The sequence below is a fragment of the Furipterus horrens genome, unplaced genomic scaffold (assembly GCF_987537825.1).
Source record: "Furipterus horrens unplaced genomic scaffold, mFurHor1.1.pri manual_scaffold_13, whole genome shotgun sequence".
Taxonomy (NCBI): domain Eukaryota; kingdom Metazoa; phylum Chordata; class Mammalia; order Chiroptera; family Furipteridae; genus Furipterus; species Furipterus horrens.
In genome coordinates, this window is record NW_028327183.1 from 44,892,743 (window position 1) to 44,912,025 (window position 19,283).

The following is a 19,283-nucleotide window of genomic DNA, read 5'->3' on the forward strand; positions in this document are numbered from 1 at the left end:
CCTTCTGGGCCTGTTTTTCCAGATGGCTCCACTGCGGTAAAGTGGACCCCACAGACACCCACTGAGCTGCTCCCAGGACCTGGGAACAGTATCTAACAAGTCTGGTCCCCAAGGTTCTATTTTGTGGGGGACCACTCCTTGTGATTTCGGGAATTGCAACCCCGCCCGTGAGCCTGACTTGCCCCTCCCCCACCCCAGCTTGTCTTTAAGTCTCAACAGAAAGCTGTGCGGGAGAAATAACCGAAAATCATTCAGAGGGTTTCCATGGGAATTGAACTTAAAGAATGCTTATTATGCTTTAGAACTTGCTCTACTTTTCTTATCTCTTAGTTAACTATAAACGATCTCTAGCAAGGAATGTATGAAGCCTTACACCTAATGCCAGTGTGGTGTCAAGATGTTTAATAGACCCTGACAGACTGGTCACTGCGTCTTCTATATTAATATCTGTAATCTGTAATTGTCAACAGTAATAATCCAAGTGCCTAAAAGTTATTGATGATTTATGAATTTTGACCTTGTATCTCCCATGCATACCCTCCTCAATAAAAAACATGAGGGACGGAGGTCTTGTGCTTTCTCCACTAGAGGGAATAGCCGCCTCCCTACCCCCGAGACAAAATAGTGTCCTAGGTAAGTTTGTTCCGCTGTGGTCATGAAACCTCTGCTGGACAGAGTAGTTTCCAACCGAGCCGGGGTGTTGGAGGCATGTCAGCCTTACTCTTTGTAAGAACGAAGGTCAATTTGGGTCCCTTTCCCAGGGGCCAGGTGAGGGGGGTCTCTATCTCCTGAGCAGCCCCCTTGCAAAGGTCTTGCAATTGTCTCCCTTCCCCACTCCCTGGAAGCTGGGTGTGTAGAGGTGAAGATGGTGAGCTCACAGCTAGACTGCACAGCATGTAGCCCAGCCTGCCATGTACTGCATCCCTCAAGGCCTAGGTTTCCTCACCGGCAAGATGGGGCTATGGATTCCCATACAGCAGAACCAAGATACAGCGAAGGGCTGGAAGCTGTGCTTCACAAATGTTAGTCATCATGTTCCTGGGCCCCGGCTGCGTGAAGCCAGCCTCCCAGAACTGAGGCCCTGGAGCCCGTGGAAATCACTAGCAAACTTTTGCGTGGCCGTGTGGGGTCTTCCCAGAGCACGCGGGAATCCAAAGATGTTTAGAACTGCTGCTCTCTGTCAGCGCTTTATTTTGTACGTGGGAAAAGTAAGTGTGTAGCTAGGCAGGGGGGATCATCTCTAGGAGACCCCATGTATCAGCTTCCCCATCACAAACACCCGCAGGGGCTTGCAGAGAGCGCGCACATCACTCGAGTCCAGCCGCCACCGCCCACCTGGACTGTGGCAGGGATCTCGCAGGGCTCCGATTCCACCCTCGCGTCTGTTCCGAAAGCGGCCACCAGAGGGCGCCTGGGGACCCTGTCAGCTCACAGCCCTATGAGCAGTCGTCACCTGGAAGCCCAAGGTCATACACGATAAGCCCCCTTTGTACCCTGTGATCTTGCCTCTCGCCCACCCCCACCCCCGCGCGCACACACACACACCCGGTCCCCAAGCGCGGTGCTTAATGCTTGCTGGTGTTCCTAAGCACAAGAGGCTGTGATGGGCCCTTTGGAGATAATAAGTATATTGGATGAACTTCTTCAGATGTGAGTTATAGTGCCGTTAACGAAGCAACGATACATATTAATAAGATGTCTTTAAACAGAAACACACATAAAACAAGGTGATAGATTCATCACTGGACAAAAATGTGACCAGAGGCTCGAAGCATTCGCTAATTTCATATTCTAGGAGACCATAGAACATTAGCGTGAATAAGAAATTGCAAAGAAGACAAAATATACAAATAAACAAAAGAAAGCAGAAAGAGCCCAGAGATAAAGAGAGCAAGCTGATGGTTGCCAAAGGGGAGGAGGTAGGGAGATGGGAATTTCTTTTAAAAATTGCCTGTTTGAGGTGTTCGCTGTCTTCCTCCTCCACTAAGTCCGCCCCGCCCCCCCCCCGCCCCGCCCCGCCCCGCTCCCAGGGCAGGGATTTCCGTTTGCCTGGTTCACGCTGCACCCCTTTGCCTGGAACAGGGCCTGGCACCCAGTAGGTGCTTAACAAATATATGTGGAGTAAGCCCCCCGCCCCCCTCCCCATCCAGACCTCGCCCCAACCCCCAGACTCCACCCCCCAAGACCCAAAAGCAGAGGGGCTGAGGGGGCATCAATAGTTTTAAAAAAAGGATCGGCTTTTAATTTACAAGAGTTCTAAATGTACAGAATTCTCCTTTAAAAAAATTGTTATACACAATAAATACAGTACAAAAAAATTTATCTTACAGTACTAGTTTTGTCTCCGAGATTTCAAAATCTGGCGCGGGTGGCTGGCGACAGGAAGAACAGAGGGAAGACTGGTTGGGACGGGTGGGAGGAAGACCTCGGTTTCCGGTTTTGGAGGTGCTCGGATTTCATTTGAGGGACGGGAGGGTTGGAAATCTCTCTTGCTCACTCCAGCACACACACACACACACACACACACACACACACAGGGACACAGGACAAGGAGCTGGACGCACACACAGGGATGTGGCAGGGGCCCTAGGCAGGGCCTGCGATCCTGGCTCACAGCGCCCCTTCCCTGCGCTTCCTTTACGACCTGTTGGGGGCGGTGTTGAGGCTAAACGCCCTCGAGGCACGGATGCCTGAAGCCAGAGGAGCCTGGTACCGGGACACCCGAGAGCAGTGGGAACAATCAGCGCGCCCCCATCCCTGGCAAACACACGCATGTCCCCCGGAAGGAGGGGTGGAGTGTAGCAGGAGGTGGGAAGAAATGGGAAATGACACACCAGGTTTACCGCTCCTTTGGCAGGGGACATTTTACATTTATAGCCCCCTCCCCTAAATCCGCGACCCCCGCCCAACAACCCAGCTGAAGCAGATGGTGGGAGAGGAGGCCTTTGTGACTCAAATAACTTAGGCAAGAAAAATAAGGGGATCCCCGGCTCGTGTCCCCCAGGAGGCTGAGGTCAGACGCCCAGCCGCCCCTGGCGTCCGCACGGAGCGAGGGGACAGGGAAGGGCAGGCCAGCCCGGTGTTATCTGTTCAACGTCCTGGCGCCGAGGCCGCCGTTGTGACTGGAGGGTGGGTAGGCCTCCGGCCTGTGCAGAGGGGCCGGGGAGGCGGGCGTGACGGCCGCCGGGGGAGCATGGGGGAACTGGGGGGCGGGTGTCCGGCCGGGGGCCTGCTGGAGGTTCAGGATGCTGTCGATGGCGCTCTGGAGGTGCTCAGTGAGCGTGTCGTCCTGTGGGCTGTCGCTGGAGAAGCTGGCCTGGTCCACGTCGGGGGACTCGGACTTGCGCCGCTTGGCGGGGGGCAGTGGGGGTGCCTCCCAGCCGGGGTCCCGGCTGCCGCTGCCCTGCCCCCCACTGGCCGTGGCCTCGGGCGGGGGCCCCTTCAGCATGCGCTGGTACAGCTCGTCCTCCACCGCAGCCAGCTCGCGGATCAGCCCGCTGGTGGCCTCGTCCACTTTGGTGGGCAGCGGCGCTGGACTGCTGCCCCGGGCCCTGCCCGCCACGGCGCCCTCGGCTGCGCCGCTGCCCAGGGCCTCCACGTTCTCGCGGTAGGTCTTCCGCAGGGGCAGGCGGGGGCAATGTGGGGCCGGGGCCGGCGGCTTGCGGTCCGTGGCTGGGGGCGGCGGGTGGTCCACGGTGCCGTTCATCTGGCCGGTCGTCTGCGGGGGCGGCGGGGGCCGGGGCGGGGGCTCAGCCGCCTTGAGGGCGGCGTGGGGCAGCGGCGGCGGCTGGTGCACCGGGTCCAGGGCCGTGTTGTGCACAACCTTGCTGAGCCCAGCCTCCTGCTTGATCTTGAGCTTGAGGCCGATGCGGCTTCGGGCCTCGTAGGTCTTTATGGGCGGGCGGCTGCGGGAGGGCATCGGGCCATCCTCGTCGGCATCCAGGGACGAGGCGGCGGAGGACGAGGACGAGGACAGGCAGGAGGACGCGCGGGCCCAGGTCACGGACGGGGAGCCGCCCGCCCCGCCATGCCGGATCACCAGCTTGGTGGGCAGGTGCAGAGGGGGCTGGGCGGGCGCCACGGACGCTGAGGAGGGCGGGGGGCCCTGGCCGGGGAGCCGATGTCCCTCGGAAGAGGCTGTGACAGGGAGGCCGAGCGAGCGGGAGGAAGACATGTACTCATCTGTAGGAGAAAGGCCAAGAAGACCCACGGGGGTTAGAGAATGCACAGGCCGCCTGTGCAGACAGAGCGGAGAGGCGCGGGGGCACACTGAGCAACTACTATCCCCCAGGCTCAGGCTAAGCCCCTGGTTCACTGCGACCCTTTCAGCGATTCCCGAATTCCCGCAGGGGCGGCGGTGACAGAGGAAGAGGAACTCAGTTCGCAGGGAGCCCCACCGCGCACGCAGGGCACCTCCCCCGCCCGGGGGCGGAGTCAGGCAAGGCCACGCCCACTCTGCCCCCAGTCTCAATGGAGGGAGATGGGGACACTTCCCCCTTCCCTTCTGTCCTCTCCCCTCTCACCAGGCTTCTCCTTCGCCAGCTGCTTGTCCAAGGCGAGGGTGGTCTTCTCCTCCTGAATGAACATCCGGTCAATCATCACCATCTCCGCCGAGGGGCTCACCCTCTGAGGGGAGAGAAATGGGCAAGTGAAGAAGCCGGGAGGGAAGGGATGCGAGTAACCCAAGGGGTTGGGAGCGGGTTCCCAACGGTCCTCCTTGTGATCTGACTGCCAGCCGCCGCCCCCCGACTCCTTCCGAGGGGGCAGGCCAGGGTCCCCGGGGAGGGACGTGGCAGCCACCCTACCCGGGATTCCTCCAGGAGCAGGAGGCGGTACTTGTTGAGCATGGCCTGGGTGCGTTTCAGCAGCTGCGTGGAGACGGTCTCAAACTCCTCGTCCACTGCGGAGGGAGAGCAGAGGGCCAGGGGCACAGACTTGGGGCGCACTGAGGAGCAGGTGCCTGGCCACCTCCTCGGCACGGCAGGGACAGGCTGGGGCAGTCCCCGGAGGCCTTACCTTTGTGGTAGTCGTTGGGGGAGGGGAGGGCGCCCTGGTAGACGTGGTAGGGCAGGAGGCGATGCAGGGCATCCTCGAAGGAGGGGAAGGCCGTCTTGTAGTCCGGGTGCAGGACGGAGCCCTGATGTTTGTGCAAATGCTCCAGGAAACTGGGGGCGGGTGAGGAGAGACCACAGACGCACGGGGGGCGGTGAGGCCAGGAGAGGCCCCGGAGCCCCAGGCCCCGAAGCCGAAACGAGCAGGGGGAAGAGAGCACTTGGGAAGCAGGCGCTGGCAGCAGTTGCTGCGCTTGGTCTGTCTCACCGACCCTCTGGTGACACCCCACGAACGTAGGTGCTTTCATTGTCCCCATTTCGCATACGAGGAAACCCAGGCCCCAAAGGTGAAGTGCCTCCCCCCAAAACGGAGGAAGAAGCGGAGGCGGGGGTCAGGTGCCGGAGGCCGAAACGCGTCCCCCGTGCTATCCCGTCTCTCGCCACCAGGGGTCAGCACGGCCCCACGCTGCCGGGGCCCGACTGGCCGCTGGCCTGGTACCTAAAATCCTCTGCTCTCACAAGCACCTGCTACAGCGAGTTGTGGCTCTTTACTGTGTGACAGCCCCCAGCCTGTGCTGAAGAGCAGCGGCCCCCACGCACCACAGGGGCAGGACTGGGCCTGTCCCGCATTCCCAGAACCCAGCCCAGGACTGGGCCATGAGTGAGCACTTGATCAATACTCTTGGTGGGAGGAGGGCAGAGAAGGCAGGCAAACATCTACCATCTACCCACCTGCCCACCTAAAACACCCATCCCCCCACCCACCCAAAGAGCCATCTATCTGTCCACTCAAACGCCAGTCCCTCCACCTACTCCTCCAGACCCCAGCCCCAAGCCGAGGGTGCAGCAATGACCGGGAGGGCGCACCCGTGCCTCCTGCTGAAGTCGCCAACCTAGCGGTGCCCCATGAGTGCTCAGCACGGTCTCACCAAATCCTCACCCATCAGCTGGTTGTCATGACCGTCACCACCTCATTGTCCAGAGGGGGAGACTGAGGGCATGCGAGGGAAACAGCACTGGGAAACCACAGGGTGAGCAGGGATTCTGCTGCTTGCCTCTCTGCAGGGTGCTCCTCACGCCCCCTCCCAGGTCTGTGGGAAGCAGGGGGCGGAATGCGGGCGGGAAACCCAAGGACAAGGACGGCGCTGCCACTCACCAGGCTTCTTTGCTGGGCTGAAGTGGAGGTGGTTTCTTCAGGCCGCTCAACTTGCTCTCATACTGTGGGGAGAAAGGGGGGTGAGGGGGGTCCCTTGGTGACCTGAACCTCTTTCTCCCCCAGACTGTGACACAGACAGGAGGGGTCGCCCTCTCCCCCACGGCCCTGCGGGGAACACCTGGGCTGGGTCCAGGTGGGGACATGGCGAGGAGAGGATGACAGGCAGGCAGGCCCTCAGCCAGGGTCCCCTCCAGCCCCTTCCCTGTGTGGGTCTCTCGGCCTCCGCCCGCCTGCTGAAGGGACACCGGGGGCACGTCTGGTGCGCCCTCCCCGCTCCCCACGGGGTCTCTGACCAATGGTCTCAGTCTCTCGTGTGCCCACTGCCCGACTGTCCTGCTGTCTGACCCACCGTCTGGATTTGCCTTATCCGCCTGTCCGTCCGTCAGCCCCCCTGACCTGCTGGCCCCGGCCCCGCTCTGGCGGCCCCTTACCTGCAGCCCAGAGGGCTTCCCTGGCACGGATGCAGCGGCCTTGGCCATACTCAGGGTTGGGAGGTTGCTGGCAAAAGCTTTGCTCTCGGCAGGAAGCAGAGGAGGGAGGCCTGGGGGCAGGGGTAGGGGCAAACAGGGCTCAGAGGTCACTGGCAGAGGCCCCTCCCTCACACGTGACCCCCAACCCAAGCCTGCACCCCAGAGGTTTCTTGCTCTCAGTGGCCCCACCAGCCCTGGGATCTGGGAGAGAGCCCTTCCTCCTCCACCTTCCCTGGCCCATGAAGTCTGAGCAGCCCCTTGGTTCCACAGCTCAGCCCCCCACCCCCCTGCAGGCCCCCATCTTTCCTTCACGGGCTACCTCTCCCCTACCTGCGGTGGCCATGGGTGCCGGGGCAGGGGCATGGCCGGGGGCAGCGGGGGTCCCGGAGGGGGCCTGCCCGCTGACCAGCACAGAGGCTGCGGGGCTGGCGAGGGGCCCCAGGCCGGCGGAGGTCTGTGGGGCAGCGGGGGGTCCCCCAGCCTTGCTCTGGAGAATGATTCCGGACGGCACCTGAGGAGGGACAGGTGGTTGAGGGGTGGGGGGCACCCGCTAGAAGGGGCAGCCAGGCACCAGGGCTGGGGGTGAAGTGGGAGGGGCTCCAATCAGACTACAGTGGGGAGGGCTGGGGGCTTCTGGAGCATGCAGTGGGGCCAGTCCCTGCCTGGATTACCTGGTGGAATCTCTCCAGAAGAGCCTTCGGCTGGGGCAGCGCCGGGAAGGGGGTGGTCACCATCTGGAAGGTCCGAGGAGGCGGTGGGGGGGGTGCCGTGGGCTCAGGGACCATATGGAGGGTTGGAGGGGGCGTGGGGGACTTGTGGGGCCCTTGGCTGGGTGGGAACTGCAGCTGGAAGTCAGGCGGCGTGGGGGCTGGCAGCCTGGTGGGCGTCTCGGAGGAGGCCACGACAGAGGAGGTGGAGGCAGGAGGGAGGTGGGGGGCTGGGGGCAGCGGCCCCTCTGGGGGCTGGGAAGAGGGTCGCAGCGGGGGCTGGGGTGGGCCTGGGGCAGTGGGGGCAGGGGTGCTGGCAGGTTGGGGGACGCCGAGCTGGTTCTGGATGACAAAGATGCCAGGCAGAGTGGGGGCGGCCTGGGGTGGGGGGCAAGGGTGCAGAGTGGGTTCTGAGGGTGGGCGGGACAAGCTCTGCGGCTGGGAGGGTGGACGGGAGTGGGGGCGGGAGGGTGGGCGTGAAGGGGGTCGGGCGGGGTGTGGGGAAGGCAGGTGGGGACTGTCTCCCAGAGGGGCCTGGTGAGGTAGTGATGGGGACGAGGAGGGGCCTGGGCCCTTCAGTGGAGCCGCTGCTGGGATCTGGGCAGGGGAGGGAGGCAGAGGGGAGGGGGCAAGGGTCAGAACCAACCTTGGCTCCCACTGCCCCAAGACACTGGGGACCCCGGCCACTCCCACCAGAAACCACCCTTCCTAGCAAACCCTGTCCTGGAAGAATACCACCATGATAGCAGCTATCCTGTTTCTCAACTCCCCACCTCAGCCCTGCACCTGTCCCCACCTCATCCCTGCACCTGTCCCCCACCTCAGCCCTACACCTGTCCCCACCTCATCCCCTGCCTCAGCCCTGCACCTGTCCCCCACCTCATCCCCTGCCTCAGCCCTGCACCTGTCCCCACCTCATCCCCTGCCTCACCTCCCATACCTTCCTGAACCTCATCCCCTCCGCACCTCTGCCCTCTGCCCTCCCCATACGCCCGCCTCCCCAATCCCCCCAGACGAAGGCGAGCTCTGCAGCGTTTGGGGGCAGCAGCAGAGGAAGCAGCAGGCGACACCACACCAGCTGTCCAGCGGGCAGGCAGGGGCCAAGGAGCGTGAGCACAAGCAGCGAGGGGGAAGGAGGCGGCCGGTGGGGCAGCATCCCAGCAGCCAACCCTGGCCTGACTGTCTAGCGAACCAAGGAAAACTGACACCAGCATAGACCCCTTAGGCTGTGTCCCCGGGCGGGGCTGACGGCCACAGAGGGCACAGTGGGGACAGGGGACCCAGGGAACCGAGGAAAAGGAAGGACGCCTGCCTGTGAATCCAGGCCCCATGCCAACTGTCAGGGCCTCTGCCTCCGTGTGCCGGGGGATCGGGGCTCATGCCCACCTAGGAGCCGTAAGAGCCCGCAGGCATGGGCATGTGTGTGCACACACGACTGGTGGGTGCGCATGCACCGGACTTGCAAATGAGATCCAGACACGGCAACCGTGCCTGCAACACGCCGCAGCTACAGCGCCTCGGCCCTCAAGCGCGTCTGTCGTAAGCGGTCAGGCTGGTCACGGGCTCTCCACTGTGCGAGTATTTACAGGAGAGAAAAGAGGAAACCAACGCAAAGGGCCTCAAACAGCTGAGGAGCTGGTGAGCCAGGAGAGGAGAGCTGGCCCGCCCTGCGCCTCCCTAAACGCAAGGCCAGCGCAGGCGCTGGGACGCAGGGCGCTGGGACGCCGAGAGAAATAAGAACAGAGCGTGTGATGGCTGGACACTCGGCTGAACTGCACCTCAGACAGCGGGTCAGGCAACGGTGCTGTCTCTGGGCTAAATGTGCTGAATTTGAACGTATCTGCTACAGCCAGGTAAGAGACTGTTCTTGCTCCTAAGGGCTGAAATACTCTACTAAAATATTAAAGGGTAAAGGAGGCTGATATCTGCAATTGTTTCTCAAGCGACTTGGGGCGGGGGTGGGGGGACAGGAGGGTGCTACGGAGAGAGCTAAGAATGAAGGGAATGCAGCTAAGTATTTACAGTTCGCAAGCTGGGTGTGGCAGCCAGCTTCTGAGCTGGCCCCGCCCCCCGAGATGCCACCTCCTCGCATTCAGTCTCCCCTGACACTACCCAGGTTGGTCTCCGTGACCAACAGAATTCGGCCAAAGTGGTCATACATTACTTCCAAGGTTAGGTCATCAAAAAGACCATGGCTTCCATTCTTGGACACAGCCTCTCTTCCGGTTGGATCGTTCACTTTGGTGGCAGCCACCGTGCAGTGTGTGATGAGCTATGCCTCACAGAGGCCCCCGCAGAGCAGAGCTGAGGCCTCCTGACAATAGCCACCCGAGGGCACAGCTGCGGCCCTGGGTCACATTTTGCCCTCACGAGAGATGGCGGGCCCGAACCCTCCAGCTGCCGCTGCCAAGACCCCTGCTCCTTAGAAACTGCCTGAGATACATTAATGGGGGTTGTTTTAAGCAGCTAAGTTTTGGGGTAATTTGTTACACAGCGATACAGAACTAATACATCTGGTTAAAGAGTAAAGAACTCCCAAGAGTGCTTTGTGCTAGTTTTGCAACTTTGCACGTACTTTAAATGATTTTAAAATGAAGTTTAAAAATACCGAAATCAAAAAATAAATTTAAATAGGCCCTGATTAAAAATGCAGAGACAAGAACCCTGGCTGGTGTGGCTCAGTGGATTGAGCGTTGGCCTGCGAACAAAGTGTTGCTGGTTCGATTCCCAGTCAGGACACATAACTAGGTTGCACGTCAGGTCCCCAGCTGGGGGCGCGTGAGAGGCAACCACACAGTGATATTTCTCTCCCTCTCTTTCTCCTTTCCCCTCTCTCTAAAAATAAATAAATTATTTTTTAAAAATGCAGAGACAAACACACACACACATACTACAAAGTAAAAAGCCGAATGATATACTGGGGGAAATATCTGCAAGTTATAGCACAAAGTTCTCTCTCTCATATGTAAAGAGGCTCTAGAAATCACTAAGAAAAAAAAGAGAGAAAAACAGGGTGAAGGATATGACCAGGCAGCGCACACCAAACAAAACTCAAATGGCTCAAGTATTTCAAGAGATGCTCAAGTTCACCTGAAAGCACCCTATGGAACCATTTCCACTCATCCCACGACGAATAAGCCACATGTCCCATAAAGACACTCTCACGTATTGTCCGTGGGGGTCTCAACTGACACAATGTGCTACGACTGCAGAGGAATGCAAGCTGACAGCAGCGACCCAGATTGTAAGCGCACATTTGCTTTGACCCGGCACACAGGCTTCTGGGAAGCGGCCAGACGGATACACCTGCTCCTGTGGGAAATGACACGCGAACAAGCTGCTGACTGCCGCTGTGTGGGAGCGCCAACACCTGAACCGATACAGCACTCACTGGGGGAACGGGGACTGGTTACAGGAACCCCCAGATACCAAAACCCACACATATTCGAGTCCCTTATACAAAATGTCGTAGTATTTGTATAGAACCTGTGCAGAGCCTCCCACATATGGTAACTTACAATGTCTAATGCAGTGTAAATGCTACGTAAATAGTTATTTTACGGTATCGTTGAGGGGCCAACTTTCTGGAAAACTTCCTCCCTGAACAGTTTCAGTCTGCGGTTGGTTGAATTCGTGGATGTAGAACCTGTGGATATGGAGGGCCGACTGGAATTCGCTAGCTTCTGGGCAGAGAGCAATGGAAGAGAAACGTGAACCCACACGTGCACTGGGCTGGACATGTACAAAGATACACACAACGAAGTCACCGTGGCTAACTGGAGGGACCGTGGCTGGGCACGCAGGCATGGGGCAGGCACTTCCCCCGTACTTTAAAAGTAAAATGCTTTCCAATGATGGAACCCTATGAAATAATACCTAATTAAAAAAAAAAATTTCCATGAATGGGAAGAAAATAGGCCGAAAAAATTTTCCTATCAAAAACATTATCAGCAGCTTCTGTACAGTGGGATTGTGGGTGATTTCTTTTTCTTCTCTGTTCTTTTGCGTATTTTCTAAACTCTTTAAATAAGCGCGAAGTTATTTTTATAATCATTTTTTAAAAACTACCACACACCAGCAGGGAGGGGGGAGCAGGAGAAGGGGGGTAAGAAGGGAAAGGGTCTGGTCAGGGAACATGTATAAATGACCCAGGGACATGGACAAGAGGGGGGGAGTGACTGTGGGAGTGGGGGCGGGGCACTAGAGAGCAATGGGGGAAAAATTGGGACAACTGTAATAGAACAATTAAAAAATAAAAAATAAAATAAATAAACAAAAATAAAATCTACCACACAAGTGAACTGTACACCGAGAGGTTCTAAGTGCCCCTGTGTGGATGGCAAGACGCTCAGCTTCACACAGAATCAGAGGAGCATGCAGGAAGGAGGTGTTCGCTGGCCTGGCGGGGAGCTGGCCGGCTGCAGATCTGGGGTCCGTGAAGCTGCGGGGGAAAAGCCCTCACAGCACAAACCTCGTGGAGGAGCAGCCAGGCTGGTGCTTTCTATAAAGTGTTTGGAAAGCGGGCACACCGTCTGATCCTCTGATCCAGCAATTCCATTTCTAGAAATTTGCCCCCCAGTTATCTTCGTACACATGTACAAAGCCTGGGTAAAGGATGTTATAAACATCGGCCCCAGCCGGGGAGCTCAGGTAGTTAGAGCATCGTCCCGTACACCAAAGGGATGTGGGTTTGAGGGTTCAATCCCCGGTCGGGGTGCATATGGAAAGCAACGGATAGATGTTTCTCTGTCACACATCGATGTTTCTCTCTGTCTCCCTTCCTCGCTCTAAAATCAATAAACATATCCTCAGAAGAGCATTAAATATATATATATATATCTGTGAGCATTGTTTGTTAACAATTACATGGGAAACCACCTTAAGTTGTCATGAATAAAGGACTGAATGAATAAATCATGAAACAAATGATATGAAAAGGGTCAGCAAACCACGGCCCCTGGGTCAAATGTGGCCTGCCACCCTGCTTGGCAGGCATTTTTGTATGGCCCACAAGGTACGAATAGTTTTACATTTTTAGATGGTTTAAAAAAAAAAAATCAAAAGAATAATATTTTGAGACTTGTGAAAACTATATGAAATTCAAGTTACAGTGTCCATCAATAAAGTTTTATTGGAACACAGATTCATTTATGTATGGCCTATAGCTGCTCTTGTGATACACGATAGTCTCCTTTATCTGAGGTTTTGCTTTCCACAGTTTCGGTTAACGACAGTCTGAAAATATTAAGAGGAAAATTCCAGAAAAAAAAATTCCTAAGTTTAAATGGAGGAACGTGACAAATCTCCTTCTATCCTGCTCTGTCCTGCCTGGGGTGTGAATCATGCCTTTGCTCAGCAAGTCCATGTTGTCTGCACTCCCTGCCCATCGGCCACGCAGCAGCCATTTTTACCAGATCACCTGTCTGCGGCATCACAACGCTTACCAATGCCTATGTCCAAGGCGCTCTTATTTTACTTAATAATGCCACAGGCACATAACTTTTATGTTATTGTTGTTAATTGCTTACTGTGCCTAATTTACAAATGAAACTTTATCATACATATGTCTGTATAAGAGAAAACAGCCCTGGCTGGTGTGGCTCAGTGGATTGAGCGCCGGCCTGCAAACCAAAGGGTCGCGGGTTCGATTAACAGTCAGGGCACACGCCTGGGTTGTGGGTCAGATCCCCAGTTGGGGGAGCGCGAGAGGCAACCACACACTGATGTTTCTCTCCCTCTCTTTCTTCCTCCCTTTCACTCTCTCTAAAATAAGTAAGATCTTTTAAGAAGAAACACACACACACACTATCCACAGTTTCAGTCATCCACTGTGGACACAGCTGGGAAAGTATCGCCATGGGGGGGGGGGGGGAGGATGCCTGTAATGGCAGAGACCCGCCAAGCTGGAAACGCTTGCTCTGGGCCCTTGACAGACAGCTTGCCTGTCTTTCACGTTGTAGGGCTTCCCAACAGGCCCCCCTCTTCAAGCACTTTACATACTTCCTTTGCCCCTCACAACAAGCCCGTGAGGTAGGTACTATTAGCATTTTCCTCATTTTACAGGTAAGGAAACTGAGGCACAGAGCCTACAGTGGCAGAGTCGGGGATCCAGAGTCCCTGCCCCTGATGACCACTCACGATTCTCCCAGACAGTGGCTTCCGAGCCACACCCCCTGGCCACCATCACGCTCTCCCATTGACCTCACGGGGGCGCACCAGCACAGGGCGGTGCCCTTCGGCAGCTGGGCCCGTCCCCCAGTCCTTTATTTAAGAAACGCTCACCGGGTGTCCGCTGTGTGCCAGGCACCGTCCAGGTGCTGGGGACGCCTCGGGGACAAAACAGACAAAACTCTGTCCTCCTGGAATTCATTTACACTGTCTCCATTTTAACTCTCCAAGTCCTTTATTGCAAGAACCTCCTCAGTACTGGTCACCTGGGGTGGTCGGGCTCCCGCGGAGGGGTGTAGACAAGCTCCCGGCACACAGCAGGTGTGTCTGCAGGGTAACACACTGAGGTGGCACAGGACAAATGTGCTCTGGCCTGGCTCTCTGCCTCAGCGTGCAGGAGGAGGGACTCGGCCAGCCCCATGTCCAGCTGAGGCGGGAGGCTCGAAGGGGGGAAGCGACTTGGCGGAGGGACCCAGGCCTGGCATGACCCACTCTAGAGACAGCGTTTCCAGCCTGGGTCTCTCACAGACCAGGTGCCCCTTGTCCCCCCCACCCCTCTTCCCACCTGTTTCTCTTCCCTGTGTAGAGATGACCTGATTCCCTCGTGACCCCATGTCCTGTCCAATAACAACAAAGGCCAAAATAACAATAATAGCAAATACAGATCAAGGTTCAGCAGTGCCAGGGGCTTGCTCAGGGTCAGCACAGGGCCTGGCACATACTAAATGTCCCACTCTCCGCAAACATCTGCCGATGGAATGATCAAACTGGTTGCTTCAAGTCACATGGCACTGAAATCACACAAGAGTGAAATCATGGCTGTTTGAGGCCAAAGCCCAGCTGATTTCTGCCACCCGGGACCTCGCTGACGCTTTTCCCTCCTCTTCCTTCCTACCACAATCTACCTATCCACTGGTCCTTTCGAATGAGTATAATACACACCCCCCCCCCCAGAATAAAAGGGAGTTGGCTCTCCCTAACTTCTCATGCCTACGACCCATATGAGACAACAGCTAAATTTCCTAATATGTAAAGAGTTTCTACAAACCAACAAGAAAATGACCGATACCCCAAATGTTAAAATGGCAAAGGGTAGGAACAGACAGCACCACAGAAAACACAAATGGTTCTAAACCTATGAAAGCCTGCCCAGCCTCATTCACAGTAAAAGAAATGCAAATAAAAACCAGAAATAATTTTTCGCCTACCACATTGGCCACGTTCACTACATTGCTGAGGCTGCATGAAAACAGACCTAGATCATGCATCGGTGATAAAGGAGAAAACAATTTATACGCCACGGAGGGCAATTTGGCAATACCTGTCAAAAACTACAAACGCACACGCTCTCAGACGCAGCAAGCTCCTTTGTAAGAACTTATCCTTCAAAGAGGTAGCTGTACAGTCGTTCTTTGCAGCCTTGCTTATAAAACGTAAACACCAGAAGTGACCAAACTGCCCACCATGTGGACTACTTGTTAAATGAATAACGGTACAGCCACACAACAGGAAACTATGCAGTCGTAGGAAAGAACAACGCAGTCTCCGAGGTGAGTTTTGAAGTGATAAAAGCAAGACGCAAACCTGTACGCAGAGTATGCTACCATTTTTGTAAAAATGGATGGAGAAGAACCCAGATGTCATTTTGCTCATCTGTGCATGGAAAAGGAGCGACAGCAGCAAGCGAGGGGCTTCTCTGCTGTACGTTTTGAAATGTGAACTACCTGAATATTTATCCGGATATGGAAAACTATCATTTTAGGAAACCTTCCATTTCCTGCTGTGTGTATCAGCTTCCTGCCTAGAGTGTGGGCTCCCCTGGGGCTGGCCCTGGTCTCAAGCACCCGGGACTGTCAGGGGACCCCCGGGAAACACCTGGGGAGCGCAGGAGAGTGCCATTTCCCAAGCCAGCAGACAGAGAGGCAGGCAGGGCAGCCAGCGTGGCAGGGCAGCGGCAGGGGGGTGCGGGGAGTGCCAGCTGGGCTAAGAGGCTGCTGGGGTGCATCTACCTGGGGGGCTGGCGCCGGGGAAGCCTGGCTGTCAGGGGCCTGAGGGCCAAGGCCAGCTCCTTTGGCGACGGGAGCGGTCGGGGCTGGGTCTTGGGCGATAGCCGGGGCGCTGACTATGACCGAGGCAGGCACGGAGAGGTGGGGGCCCTCGGCGGAGAGGGGCGGCTGGCTCCTCTCCTGAAACGGGCAGCCCGCACAGGGTCACCAGGCCGCCCCGACTGACCCTGAGACCCCCGCCCCCACTGATGCTCCAGAGAAGCGGGTGCTGGGAACTGGGTACAAGGGGCACCCACAGGCTGGCAGCCCCGGGGGTCCAGGCGCCAGGGAGGCTGCAGCCCGGCAGCTGCTCCCACCAAGTCCCAGGGGGTCAGTCATCTTCCAGCTCCGCCCCTCCACCTGTCTGTCCTGTCTTGTCCGTCCACGTGCCTGCGACCCATCCCCAGCACTCCAGCAGGAGGGCAGTCTGGCTGCCAGTCATCCAGTCCCTCTCCTCGTCTGCCTGTCCCTCTCCTGTGCCAAATCAATTCCTCTCCTTGTCCGGCACTTGGTCCTTCTCCCCGCCTGCCACCTGTCCGCCGGCCCCTCTGTGTGTCTGTCTTCCTGTCAGTCGGGCCCTGTCACCCTTGGGCCTGCGCCTAGGGCACACTGTACCCCGGACAGGGTGCCGTCTGAGACGCTCTCCAGGCCCCCAGGCCTCGCTGCCCCGCTGCTCCCAGCCCCGCGGACAGCAGAGCCCCGCCCCCGCCCCGCCCCCTGCGGCCTGCTCACCTGGGGCAGGAACATCTGCAGGGAGTCCTGAGTGAGGATGGCCGTGGCGGCGGCAGACGGGGGCAGCACGATCTTCTCCGGGCTGGGCGCCAGGGCCGGGCTGGGCTGGGGGGTGGCGGCCTGAGGCGGGTTGGCGGCCTGGGGTGTGGGGGTCTGTGGGGGGGGCTGCTGCTGTGCCTGCGGAAGGCCCAAAGGCAACGGGGTGCTGACTGCGGGCGGCGCCTGCGGGGCCGTCTGCACCGTGAGGACAGGCGCGGCCTCCCCGGCGGCGGCGGCAGGGGCGGCCGGCTGCACGAGGCCGTCGGGGGTGTTGAGCATGGCCACTGCGCTGGGGGGCAGAGTGACCCCCTGGAGGACGGTCGTGGCAGCGGGGCCGGTGGGCGCCGGCTGGCTCTGCGTGGGCAGGCTGCCCGCAGCCAGGGACACGGGCATCTGGAAGAGGGCCGGCTGGCCCACCTGGATGGGGGCGGCCGAGAGGATGTGGGCGGCACTGTGGGCCCCGGAGTGGGGGGCCAGCACGGGGCCCAGGCTCAGCGGGCCTGCCAGGTTCTGGTTGGTGAGGATGGGGTTTGCGATGAGCTGCCCGCCCGCATGGGGGGCTGCGGCCGCCAGGATCTGCCCGCCCACGTTGGCCGGCAGGGCCGAGAGGGACTGGGGGAGCTGGACGGCGGATGCGCCGGGCAGCAGGAACTGGTTCTGGCCGGGCAGCATGTGCTGGGCGGGGATGACGATGCTGCTGCCTTGGTTCAGCAGGTGGACGCTCATGGGCTTGCTCAGGGCCCCGGGGGGCGGGGGCGGGGCCGCCCCCGTGGTGGTGGCGGGGGGCTGCTTGAAGACGTTCGCCTGTAGGGCGGGCGCCGGGAAGCCCGACAGCACCACGTTCTGGCCGGCCTTGCCTGCCGCCATGAAAGTCAGGTTCTGGGGGGCCTTGGGCTGCTGCGGGAGCCCCCCCGCCTCGCCCTGGATGGTGAGTGTGGCGCCCGCGGGGGCGAAAGGCTTGGGTGTCAGCTGGTAGAGCTTGGGGGGCAGCACGCCAGCAGGCTTGGGCTGGATGGGCGTGGGTGTGCGGTGCAGGATCACGTTGGGCGCCGGAACCAGCGGTGAGGTGCCCAGGCCGGGGGCCACGGTCAGCTGCTGCCCCGAGGGCGCCCCGGCGGCAGCAGCAGTGGCCGCTCCTGCTCCTCCAAACACTGAGTTCCCGTTGAGCGTGGTGGCCACGGCGGCCGGGAGGTTCTTCTGGATGACCAGGCCAGCACCCTGCGGCGACACACCGGCCGATGCCAAGGTTACTGGTTCCGAGGGGCCGGCCGCCGAGGCCAGATAGCCGCTGACAGGCACCTGCTTGGCCAGGAGCTGGGAGGTGGGCGGGTTGAGTGCCATGACGGGCTGGCCCACCACCTGGATGGGGGCCAGGCCAAGTGTGGCGGCCGTGGCGCCCCCGGGGCTGCCGTTGGGCAGGCCTTGGAGGCCCGGGATGGGCTGCAGGGTCACGTTGCCCAGGCCGACAGGCTGCAGGAAGGGCTGGACGCTCAGGGCTTTGTTGACTACATCCTGGGGCGGCACCAGGGCCGGGTGGGTCAGCACGGTGGGCGGGGCCTGCAGTCCCAGCAGGTCTGTGCCCCCTGGGAAGAGGGCCTGGGGCCCCGAGGCCACGGCAGCAGCCGCTCCAGCACCTGCCGGGCCTGCCCCACCGTCCGCGGGCTGCAGGGTGGGCAGCTGGAAGGGGCCCAGGTCCAGCTCGGCCTCGGCTTCGAGCGTCTGTTCGGTGATGTTGGCCTCTTGGAGGCTCTGCTGGAGGATGTCGCAGGGCTGGTCGGCGGCCCCGCCGCCCCCACCACCACCCCCGGCTGCGGGTGAGCCGAGGATGTCATCTTCCAGGAAGTCTAGGTCCACACTAGGGGCTGGCTGGCTAGGCTCCGGGTTCAGGTGGTTGCCAGAAGCTTCTTGCACGTGGAGCTGGAGGCCAAATGAGGTGAGAAGGAAAGACCTGAGATTAGCAAAGGGCCAGGCTCCGGGCATGGCTGCAACAGGGGACACTAGGTGTCAGGGTTGCATAGTCAGGAAGAACATTCCGTCTGGAAGTGGCTGGACCCAAGTTCAAATCCCAGCTCCACCACGGCTTAGCTGTGGTGCTTGCTTAACCTGGCCTCTTTCCCCATCTGCACACATCAACAGAACGTAATAAAAACCATTTACTAAACAGTCATAGAGGCCCTGAATTCTGACCTGCAATTCCAAATCCCCAAAGGCTCTGAAAACCATGAATGTTTTCATATCGCGTTGGAAGCAAAACCTGACCAGAACCGATGCAGCTCACTTAGGGAAAGGCCTCATCTGCCCACATCACATGACCCCTCTTAGTCTGACCACAGAAAGGCGAACGAGCGTGCTGTTACGTGCTGTGTGCGCACACCCTGAATCCCCTTTCCAGAATCCAAAAACTCCTGAATTTGAAACATACCCGGCCCCAACGGTTTTGGATAAAAGATCACGGTTTTATTAAAGGTAACCGCTGCTGCCCCTACTGCACGTGGACCTTACTTTGTGCCAAGTGCGCTGTGAGTCTGACATTTCTTAAATACTTTCCACACACAATCCAGGACGCGTGGGCCTAAGTATGGGCATGCACATTTGAGCAAATATTCTATAAGTGATAATCATGTTCCCGGCACAGAATCCTCACTGATGTTTGACCAGAGAGCCTCCTGGGAGGTCGTGACTCTGGGACTTCACAAAGGGGAGATGCTGAGAGCCCCACCAGGGACCCTGTGCATATGCAAAATGAGAGCAGTGTGGAGAATAATGACCACGAAGTAAGAATATAAGCTCTCCCTGGCTGGTGTGGCTCAGCAGATTGACATGGTCTATGAACCAAAGGGTCCCAGTTCGATTCC

At 58.6% G+C, this 19,283-nt stretch overlaps 1 protein-coding gene across 1 annotated transcript in view; it reads right to left on the bottom strand.

Annotated features, from left to right (window-relative positions):
- Positions 1-2,216: 2,216 nt before the first annotated feature.
- Positions 2,217-19,283, bottom strand: part of BICRA (BRD4 interacting chromatin remodeling complex associated protein) — a 77,245-nt gene continuing 60,178 nt past the window's right edge. The window contains exons 6-15 of the mRNA XM_090260334.1: positions 16,390-18,345; positions 15,622-15,798; positions 7,409-8,041; positions 7,068-7,248; positions 6,699-6,808; positions 6,208-6,269; positions 5,017-5,165; positions 4,806-4,900; positions 4,524-4,626; positions 2,217-4,182 (exon numbers count right to left, since the gene is read on the bottom strand). Of these exons, the coding sequence (XP_090116460.1) occupies positions 3,083-4,182; positions 4,524-4,626; positions 4,806-4,900; positions 5,017-5,165; positions 6,208-6,269; positions 6,699-6,808; positions 7,068-7,248; positions 7,409-8,041; positions 15,622-15,798; positions 16,390-18,345 (4,566 nt within the window). The 3' untranslated portion in view covers positions 2,217-3,082. The remainder of the gene's footprint in view (positions 4,183-4,523; positions 4,627-4,805; positions 4,901-5,016; positions 5,166-6,207; positions 6,270-6,698; positions 6,809-7,067; positions 7,249-7,408; positions 8,042-15,621; positions 15,799-16,389; positions 18,346-19,283) is intronic.